This window comes from Micropterus salmoides, unplaced genomic scaffold (genome assembly GCF_014851395.1).
Source record: "Micropterus salmoides isolate LMB-PRFRI ecotype aquatic unplaced genomic scaffold, ASM1485139v1 Ms_hic_scaffold_3, whole genome shotgun sequence".
Lineage (NCBI taxonomy): Eukaryota > Metazoa > Chordata > Actinopteri > Centrarchiformes > Centrarchidae > Micropterus > Micropterus salmoides.
This window is the reverse complement of record NW_024042261.1, coordinates 24013760-24024791: the sequence shown is the minus strand read 5'-3', so window position 1 is coordinate 24024791 and position 11032 is coordinate 24013760. Positions and strand designations below refer to the sequence as shown.

Below are 11032 nucleotides of genomic sequence, written 5' to 3'. Positions count from 1 at the left end.
TCTGCCTTGTGCTCTGTTTCCCTTGGATTTCTGGATTGTTCCATTGTGTTTGGAATACCTTGCCTTTTGTTGGCTTTAACCAAAGTTTTTTTAGGCTCTAAAGTGTCTCTGATTTAACTGTTTTTGTTCATCTTAAATTGCATCCTCCTCGTCAGTGTCTGCAATTTGCAACAGCTACTGCACTCTGATACATACTGTAAATCACTGTTATAAGCAAGGCTATGTGGGGGGAAAAGATAAGATAAAACATTTGATGTGTAGATTCTGACATATTTATTATTTCTGCCCTTATCTAAATTACAACACATTCATATTTCTTTTGAATGACAAATGTTTAAAAAGCAAACAACCTATATTTTACTGTTTTTTTAATCATTGGTTGGTTTTGAATGCATGGTAATACCTTAAAATGTTTCACATTTTCTTGTCAGATCAGAAAGCAGTGGAGAAAACTAAAATAAAACTAGTATAATATGGAGGAATATTATATAAAAGCATATTTTACACAAAAGACATTATCTTACTAAGGAAACGATAAAAAGAAAAGGCAAATAACAAAACCAAATCAGTTATCATTATCAGTGTGATGTCATTGAATGGTCCATTTGATTCACCTTCTGTTCATCATTACAATTATCATCAACATCTTTGATAATTGTGAAATTCTTCTAATCCAGATAAAACCTGAACTTGATCAATAAAATGTCATATGATCAAAACAGCACACAGCACAGGGCAGCCCTTATTTCAGCACTGTCCAGTGACAACCTCGTTCAGGCTGTACAATGCCTCCTCCTTAGTGATCTTCTTCCATTCCTCAGGAATCTTTGCTGGCTCCTGCTTGTATTCCTTTGCAAATCTCTCATTGAACCTCGCCAGCACATACCTGTAAATTAAAGAACATTTGCATATAAAAATGCATATACTGTACATAACAAATGTTATGTAAGAGACACATTTAACCAATTACAATTATAATAATTAAGCCTAAATAATCCTCACTATACCTCCAGTAAAGATCAGGCATCTGGCTGTTTGGGTCGTCAGGGGAGATGCTCCAGTCTGGGTAGAGTAAATGGAGGACCCTGCATGCCACAGACATGTTGTGCATGTCCTTGCTCTGGTCTGGGTTGCCCTTGGTCATGCTTTCAGCGCAACTGATACAGGAAAGAGAGTCCGAGTCATGGGGGAACACGCCTTTGGGCCTGTGGAGCAGAGCCCGGTGAACCTCGTGCCCCATCTCCTCTAACTCACAGGGGGCTCTGCAGAGAGGACACTGCTTGTCACAGCCTCTCACTCTGTTGAAGAGGGATTCCTGGGGCTGAATTGGAAGGCACTGAAAAAGTTGGGTGATATCCCCATTTTGGGAGAACTCCTTAGCTAGTTCCAACCGCATGGCAGCCAGTAACTCCATTAAACATGTGATAAAGCGATCCCATTCAGTGGTGATATCAAACAGAGGCCCATCCAAAGCGGCTTTGGTGACATCCACACCTCCATCTCTTTCTAAAGTGAGGCACACTCTCTCCAACAGTGGCTTTGCATCGCTCAATAGTCCATTGGTACCTTCTGCCGTTTGGCTCACTGCTGCCGCAATCTTTCCTATAATTTCTCCAAGCCTCTGTTGCCTCCATTTTCCCAAGTTGTTTGATTCAGAGATGTGAGCCACCACTGTTTCTTGGATCTTCCTCAGTCTGAAGTTGTCATAGTGAAGCAAATATTCCAGGAAGCTTTCAAAGCAGTCTTCTTTTATCAGCTCTTCCAGCAACCTTAGGTGGAAGGCACGTGGGGACTGATACTGCAGAGCTTTACTTTGGATCTCTTCTACAATATGCATCCCCAGTGGTCTGTAGATGTAGTCCAACACCGTAGGTTTGATGATCATTGAGGTGAATGCTTGAGCCACCCTCTGGCACTGGTCTCTCTTCCTGAACTGGTAGATAAACTCAGCCAAGTACATACTCTTGGTTGCAGTGAGACATGTCAAAAGCTCTCTGTCTTTGGCATAGCGGTCATGTAGTTTTTGGAAGTCCTGGCAAGCAGCCCTGCAGAGATAAACCTTCAGATCAACTTCAAAAGCTGATCTTATTTCCATAGGTTTTTCTTTCAAAGCATTTTCAACATTTTCTAACAGTTTTGTAATGTAGCTGTCAGAGAAATCTGCTGGTGAGCTATATTTATCTGCTACAAACTGATTGTATTCATCTATGATTCTGCATGCTACCTGTTGAGCTTCTAACTTGTTTGGTCTGTTGTTCTCTTCAAACATATGTTTTAATCTGCTGCGGTATCCGAAGTGCTCATCATTAACTTGGAAGCTAGATGTCTGGTTTTGGCCGAGGACTTCAAGTTTTGTTATATGTTTCTGGAGCCCGCGGATGATTAGATTCTCTTTTAGAATATTTGTCACTCTTGTAGTAATATCATCTGTTTCTGAAGGCCTGAAGTCAAAGTTTGACAATGTCTTACTCCACACACTCTCAAACTCCTCTTCTAGTTCTGTATCTTCAAAGAGAACCTTAGTTGACCTGCTGTTCTCTATCAGTGCAGGTAGCTTAGATTCCTGTTCTTTTTTCAGTAATGTCTCAAATTTTTTCAGCTGCGTGGAATAACAATGGCTCTCGTTGACTGTCTCCATCCTTTGTATTATCTCTTCAGTTACTTGTTCCTGGAGGTCATCCATATTGCTCATTATGAATGTCTTCATTTTAAGAAGGTCCTCTTTCATCAAATAGGCCTCTGCTTTTGACCTCAGTTTGTCCACCTGTGTTTTGACTTCTTCTCTGACTTCATCCTTGAACTCACTTGGAAGGTCATTTTGGATTGCAGCATCTAAACCCTTTGCCTTTGTGGCTAAGATTTTCTCTGTTACCCCCATAAGCCATCTTTCCATGTGTTCCAGGAAACTATCCTCCCACTGGGAAAGTTCTGTGCAAAATAAAGAGAACGCTAAAGCTTTGTCAGTATTTTGCAGACCAATGGAGAATGATTCTGCTGTCACTGCATCCCAAACAGCAATCAAACGACTCATAAATTCGGGCAGACCTGTGGCTTTGGACTTAGCTGCACACCTTTTCAATGCCCCAAATAAGTTTTGCTTAAGGTTTAACACAGCCTTACTATACTGCGAACCAACTGGTTCAGAGAGAGACATATTGTACCAAGGTCCTTTGACAAAGTTTGTGGTCTTTCCATAATGGTTATCAGAATTGTTAGTTCCTCTGTACCCAGTCTCAGTCTGAAGCATCTCATATACACGGCTCAACTGTGTGGCTTGTAATATGCTGTTTATTCCTTCATCCTGGGCCAGGACTTGGCAAATGGGGATGGAGCCACATTCTTTGATGCGTAGGAGAGCATTGACTATGACAGTGAAGTTACTTTCAAACTCGCTACCCGCATGTGAAGAGATGTTCTGCATTAAAACATCACTCAATCCTGTTGCAACAGTGGCCATCTCATTGTCGTGGATCAGCGTATTTCTTTTGTTGTGTAAAGATATTGAGCAGAGACCTTCTGCATCAATTAATAATAGAAAATCACACTCCATGTCCTTTCTAAGGTTATTGGGGAGGCACAGGGCAGCCATGTACAACCCTCTAGTGGATCTTTTTCTTCCTTCAGGAAATTTCACCCCAAATAATGCAGAAAGAACCTTAGCGTTCCTTGCATGATGTACTCCAAGGTTTGTCAGCGCTTGGACCCTGCACTGTTTTTGAGGTAGGCGGCGTTTGAGTTCTGCAAAGACACAGCCCAGCCAGTGAATGGGGATGTTTGAGGCATTGCCATCCATTAGTTCAAGTGGAATCCCATAGAGAAGAAGGTCTGTTGCTAAGCTGGGGAGACGCAACACATTCTGGCTCCCACTGCCTGGGCTGATGTGTGTCAGCTCAAAAATTAGGCCCATCTCACGCAAAAAATGCTCAAGCCCCAGTAACGCCAGATCAGGTTCAAAAGGCTGTGAACATGAGGCTTCCGGATGCTTAAAGGAAAAATCTTGGCACCTTTGTTGTGTGGTAGAAGAAGTTGAATCTGACTTAGCTAGTGTCAGCTCTTGTTTATCCCGCTGTTCCCCATGGCAGCTCAAGTTTCCATTTTCAATCATTTCTTCATCTTGAATCTCTTTTCCATTGGATGTCATACGTAACTGCTGCTCTATGGCTAGATCATGTGTGGACACAAGATGTTCCTTCTGTTGTGACTGTGGTTCCATGGTCTTTTCTGTAGACTTAGGTAAAACATGGTGTAACTCTTGGCCTATCTGAAACTGTTGCTCAGAAACTTGCAGTTTAGTATTTACAGGCTGCTCTTCAGTGTTTTCCTGTTCAGATGTTGAATCTGTGTACAAACTGTCCCCTAGGTAGTTATTGATTGCATTTTCAAGCTCATCAGAATGTTCGGGCATGAAGTTTTCCATTTCTGTCTGCAGGTTTGTGAATAGATCTTTTGGACTGTTCTGTTTTTCAGTTTGCATCAGCTGAAGCTTCAGCTTCATCCAACTAAGGAAATATGTCCTCTCCCCTTTATTTGATGTGCAAAGCGCATCTGTGAAAATCTTCATTGCTGGGGTCATTTTGTAGCTGCTCAATTCTATCAAGATGACTTTCTTTTCTTTTTGAAGTTGGGGGTTGATGTTTTTTCCTTCTTTTATCTGTTTTCTCTCCTCCTTTTCTATTTCAGCCAGTTTGCTCCACAAAGCCCCCTGCAGAGGAAGCTGTTTCTTCCTAAATTGATCAGATCCCTCATCTAAACCTTTCAGTACTTTCTCCACTGTAGCCATTGCCTTTTTACAGACTGCCCCCTCATCCACGTTAAGGCCTAGATCCTCTGCTAACTTTGCTACTCCCTCAAGTGTAACAAGTTTCAGTTTATCTGGCAAAAGATCTTTCAGGGTATCACACAGTCTATTAGCCAGTTCCTTTTCACTCAAAGCTCTCCCTTGCAGCACTGATCCTCTGGGAAGCCCCATATATTTTTCAAGGTTCTGATCAACAAACCCCACAACTCTGTTCTCATTTTGCTCAGTGTCTGATAGGTCAATCAATATGAGATTGCTTGCCATATCCTTACAAGAAGCAAGAATTTGTTTTTCTTTCTCCCCAAGATCCCCACAGAAGACAACCACAGCTGAAGACGCTTGACATAGAAGACTGAGGTTTTTTTCATGTGTACTGGCATCACCACGTAGGTTAGAGATGACTACAGGGACAGGGAAAATATCTCTAGCAGTGTCTCCACTGGGTAGATACCATCCAATCTCTACCAGGCCATTGGAGAGTCTTCGGGGCAGCTGTCCTCCATCCACCCCCCTGTGGAGAAATGTTTCCTTGGGAGCTCTGAGTCTACTCATAACATTGTTTAGCACTTTTGACTTGGAGACACCACAATGACCAAGCTTCACACAAGAAATCATTGGCATGTCTGTGCTTGCCAAATGTCCTTCGTAGACCTTATTATTTTTATCCGGAAAGTGAGATCTCCATTGGCTCACAACACCTCTCAAAGGCCAAAGAAGGAAGTGACTGGGTTCTACTGGATTTATGTTTTGAAGGACCAGGGGCACAGCAAACTGGCATTGCACCATGCGCACAGTCATCTCCTGCTGAAGAAAAGTGTTAGCAGACATAAAGACAGCTGTAACTAGATCAAGGGGGTTGATGGCACACTGGCTATCTCCTCCATTTATCTCCTCGGGTGATTTGTTGGCATTGTTCAGAACATCATGTGGAGGTTTGTAGAAAGGACTCCGGGCATCTGGGCTAAGCAGCCAAAGGTGTTGGAGGAAAGCATTTGGTAGATCCTTGGGCTCTAGAGGAGCTTGGGTATCCAGGGTCCAAGTGCTGATGTCTAACATAGACGCTGGGTCCAGTGGTGTAGTCAAGCAGGCCTCCAGGCCCAGCATATTTAAAACCTCTGCCTGGGCATTGTCCTTTGGAGGTTCTGGTTTGAAAAAAACAAGTTAATCATCAGGCTTAGGATTAGCTACATTTTTAAACCTTAGGCAGTAATAAAGTTGGATCCAGGTAAGTGTAAAAAATGTATATATTTATTTAGTTTATTTATTACATAATTATATGATCAAAAAAAGAAACATGTATTTAGTAAAGTGGAAAAAATGTTCTAGTTCTTTGAAAATCTTTGAGAACGGCCCAGAATGGGCCAATGGGCCCTTTTATTTTCTATTTACTAGTACAGTGTGAGTGCAGAGGTTGTGGCTTGACAATCGGACTGTACAGTGTGAGCACATAAGCATGAGTTTTGGCTTTACATCGCAGACAATTAACACATAGTGTATGCCCATCTTAACAAGAGACTCTGCTTTTTAATTATAACCCAGAAGAAATATCTAAAAAGTCATGGTCATCTGTCAATACATTTCCTATTAATGTTGTTAATGTTGCATATAAACTGTTAAACTTATATGTACCAGAGAGCATTAACAGTTATTATAAACATTTTATTAACCATTACATTTTAGCTCAGAGTCTCAGATGTACCTGTAAACAAAACAGCAGTGTTCCCCCTGAACAGACCATCCCGTGGTGCCATAACCATCAGAATTTACACTTGCTGCCACCAACTCAATTATCATTAATGAGTAAACACATTAAAACATTCAGCAGTCCTGAAAGTCCATCCCTTCTGGTCTGCAGGTTTTATCTCATTTAGTTTCCAACGCCACAGAAATCACAGGAGGCTCAAACATGCCCAAAATTATTTCTGCCATCATTAATGGCAGGAACAGACCTCCTCAAATTTAACTTGACAGCTAACCAAATTATTTGGTATCATGGTTGTTATGCACACATTATGCAACAGCAGGATGTACACACATTTGGATAAGCTGACACATTTTAGGGGTAACAGTTGTGTGTTGGCTTGGGTTGCTGCAGCAGTGTCTATACAAGGTGTCACTGATTTGTCTGCAGAACTGCACACGTGATAATTGTAGCAGGCTTAAATTTAGTTATGCATTTGAATACATTTATGAGAATTAATACCCAATTATGAATTTTAATATTCATTAAATCAAAATTATTCCTCGTTCCAGGAGTCTCCGGACCTCTAGGTAGCTTTTAATAATTATAAAATTATTACTAGTGATCAGTTAGTTAATAATCGCTCAATTATCTTAAATCAGTCAGTCTCATATATAAAGGGTCAATTCTCTTGGCAGGGACGTAGAAATAGGCAGTGAATTTATTCTCTAACTAATGTGATATAAAAGGGTAAATAAACAATGGCGGCACAATGAGCCTGGAGGTTCGATTGTGGGAAGCATTTGAGCATAGGAGAACTAATGAAAGTAAGCTATGAATTTAGGAATTAAAAGGAAATATTAACATTTCGGTACATCTCTGACCACAGAATGTTGGTTAGGTCTTATGGCTTGTCGGGCCTGCTTTGGTCTGTTGCACGGGTCCCACGCTAGCTGCCCGATCCTGGCTTTTGCTAGGGATTCTCCGGGGTTCTCCGTGTCTGACTGAAGAAAACGCCGTCCTTCCTCTGGCAATTCGGCTGTTTTCAGGTTTCCTTCGTTGCCGCTGGCGAGACCACGTGGCTTGGTCTGACCTCGGTGAAGTTGGCTCGACGAAAAAGCTTAAAATGGAACTTGGTTGTTTCTGAATTAATCCAGTGTAACTTAACGGACTGATAACTTTAACAAAACAAAAGAAAGAAAGAAAATAAAACAAACTGAGGGGCAGATCGATGCCGCGGCACTTCGCGTGTGTAGCTTCAAGCGAACAAAGGGCTGGCCGACTCTTAGGGCGTTGCCTGACGCGTGCCGAAGCGTCCAGAGAGCAGAGAAGAGAGGGAGAGAGCCGAGAAGAGAAGAGAAGAGAAGAGAAGAGGGTGAACGACGTCGCGTGTCGCTCTTTTGTTGTCTGGGGCGTGGTTCCCCAGAGGGCGTTTCAGGTTTCCCGAGGGACTGCCTTTCTAAACTTAATGTCTAAAAGAAAAGAAAATCTATTTGCGCGTATTATAATCAAATATTTTCCACAATCGAACCTCAATGGTCGAACAGTTGTACCGTTCTAAGTTAAGCATTTGGTAACAGGAAACAATTGTCACATTATTGGTCAGGATATTTATACATTTAACAGCATTTCCAACGAGGGTATGTAATACTTATTTCGTCCACTTGGGGGAGCTCAGGTTACATGAGGAAAGCTTAGATTAATCCAAGATCATCTCTCCTTAGGAACCGGGGAATATTGTTGATTCATCCTTAAATTCAAGCTGGCGATTAAGAATATAGTAAAACATTCCTTTATTATCATTTCTAAAGGAATTTTGTAAGAAAGTATTATGAACAAGCATTGATTACATTAGATGAGGGAGTGTCTTGCTGAAGATAAAAAACACTGCAAAAGTAACTTATTTAGATTCTTTTCAGCACTAATATCAACAACAGATAACAACAACATGTTAACATAACTACTCAAATAGAGGCAAACGTAATCAGGTAACTAAAGATTTAATTAACTTAATTAAATGCTTTGAGTCTTTGGAGACTCCAGTCTTTGGTTATTTAAAGTTTGGCTTCCTGGGTTATGTCACAACTTGGGTGAGACAGGGGTATCCCTTTGATGGGGTAATGAAACACAGAGCAAGGTCAGTTGCCACGGTTACACGTGTGGGGGGCCAGTTTTGATAGCCTGTTCAGGGAAATGCTAATCGCTGGTTCGTGTCCCTTTGTCAGTTTAACAGTCAGGCCCCGCGTTATCAGCTTCGTAGATCAAAAAGGTGCCAGTTTTACGATCAACTGCCCAGGCCTAGCACTTAAAGAAAGCAACTCCCTCCCCCCTTCCGTTGGGGTCTCCCCAGCAGTCTGTTGAAGTTGATCTTTAACCCCCTGCGCCTCTCTGGGAGAGGAACGGAGGAATTTGGAGTAGCTCCAAATTTATTTAATAAAAATTGCACAAATCCACACCGTTGTTCCACTACATAATCAATATGTGCATCCGTTGTCAACCAGAGTAGATCTTTACTTTTACGCAAAGTCAGATTTGACAAACCATTGTTTAGCTAGCATATGGTTTGACCTCTCTAAAGCTCACACTACTGCTCTGCCACAAGCATAAGAATGAGAAAGTCATACCTTTTTACATTTATTCCTGCTTGGATGCCTTCTTTCAAAATTCAAAATTATACAGTAGATTATTTTTTTAAAACAATATAATGCATAAGGTAGGATACATCTGTGTAGAACATTTAGACATCTACAATTTCCTTAGCATATTTAAGTAGAAAAATGGTAAAAATAATGCACATTTCTATGATGCCACAATAACTGAAAAACAATAAAAAAACATACTTTTCTTTTTGCTGCTCAGCCTCTTTGGAAACTTAAAAGACATGATACATCCAGAGTATCGCTTCTCTCTGTTGTAAACAAGTTTTTTTCTTCTCTGGTCAGCCACTAAGAATCAGGAGTGTTGACTGGAAACCTGCGATTAAAATGCATAACATGAATACTACTGCAAGGTTCTATGGTCTATAACATACGGATCTGCAAATGTGAACATCTCTGTTGTCTAACATAAAGTAGATTAGAATAATGGTGTAGCCTTCTGTCTCAAAAGGTTGGTCTGGAATGTTATCTTCCTGAAATGCTTCATTAAGCAAGTTCCAGTTTTATTTTGCTGTTCACAATAAAACCTGCATCATGACTGGCTGAACACGAAATACTGACATAGTCACTACTATGTAGTAGTGACTATCTACTCAGATCAGGAGAATGTCAGAAAGATAAAGCACACCACTGACAGCTCAACATTGAGATGATTACTCCTCAGTTTTACCACTTCACAGCTCTTTAGATTTAGCTTATTTTAGTTTTGAGTTTGGCAACTTTCCATTGGTGAGCAGTGGCCATATCTCATTGAAAAGTTGGAATATTATTATTAAGCAGCTGTTAGCAATTATACTGGTGAAAGTAAGGAGTAAGTTCGTATGTCATTTAGCACTGCTCACCACAAAATACACCAGCTTACCAGTTTGGATGGCATCAAGCATTTTAGCTAACACTAGTAAATGCTGTGTTTACCACATTGTATTTTATAAGCTGATCACACTTTTCTGTATCTTAAATTTTAGTGTTAGAAGTCAGAACTCCACCTGTAAGACAGATGTAGTGAAGCAAAAAGTCCAATTTAGTCTTCTGAAATGTAGTAGAGTAGAAAGATAAAGTAGCATAAAATGGAAATATTGAAATCAATTACAAGTACCTCAAAATTATACTTAATACTATACTTATACTATATTATACTTAAGTACAGTACCTGAGTAAATGTGAGTAAACTACCCTTCTGCACAAAAGTATTTATCTTCATGCAACAAGTATGCTGTTTCATGTATACTTTCTCAAATTAGACAAATATATACGCTAGTAAGGCAAATGTTGGCAAATAATCTTTGTGATACTAAAATCATAATGCTCTTACCTATTTCTCCTCATAATTGCTTGGTAAAAGAAAACGAGTATCCTTCACTTTTCTTCTGTCGCTAGGTCATTGTGTCTCTCTGTCAGGAGAGCTCTTATACCAGTCGGTTCAGTGACAAGACACATTCCTGCTAGATCTAATCCTATGAAATAGACAACAGTCACATGCACACACACACTGATCACATATCAAGGAACATGTAAACAAGTGAAATAAGTGATTTCGTAAAACTTCTTTACATGACAGGCTTGATATTCAGATAACAGCAGACCGTGTCTGTCTATAGTGCAGGGCCTGGTGGCAGACACCTGCCCAAAAGATTATCATTGGTCTGCAAGTGTCAGAGGTGAGGCTCCACACAATGACGCACAAAACCCTGGTCATGTGTGATCTCTCAGATATCTGGTTATTACAAATACATACCTGGCATACTACTTGCAGAGAGCACAATCTCAGTAAATAAGAGTCCTTATCTAAATACAATATCCTGTACTTCAACTTCAACTTTATAATCCCAAAAGAGTTTGGTTCACAGCCAGCCAAAATCTAACATTTCTATGACCCTACAAAATGCCATGATTTGC

General features: G+C 40.5%; 1 protein-coding gene across 1 annotated transcript; it reads right to left on the bottom strand.

The window, feature by feature from the left end:
* Positions 1-254: 254 nt before the first annotated feature.
* si:dkey-202l22.6 (interferon-induced very large GTPase 1) lies at positions 255-10614 on the bottom strand. Its single transcript, XM_038694110.1, has 4 exons — positions 10449-10614; positions 9320-9452; positions 1008-5940; positions 255-886 (listed from the first exon to the last, which is right to left on the bottom strand). The coding sequence occupies exons 2-4, from the start codon at positions 9360-9362 to the stop codon at positions 748-750; spliced, it is 5115 nt and encodes a 1704-aa protein (XP_038550038.1). The 5' UTR covers positions 9363-9452; positions 10449-10614; the 3' UTR covers positions 255-747.
* Between the last annotated feature and the right edge of the window lie 418 nt (positions 10615-11032).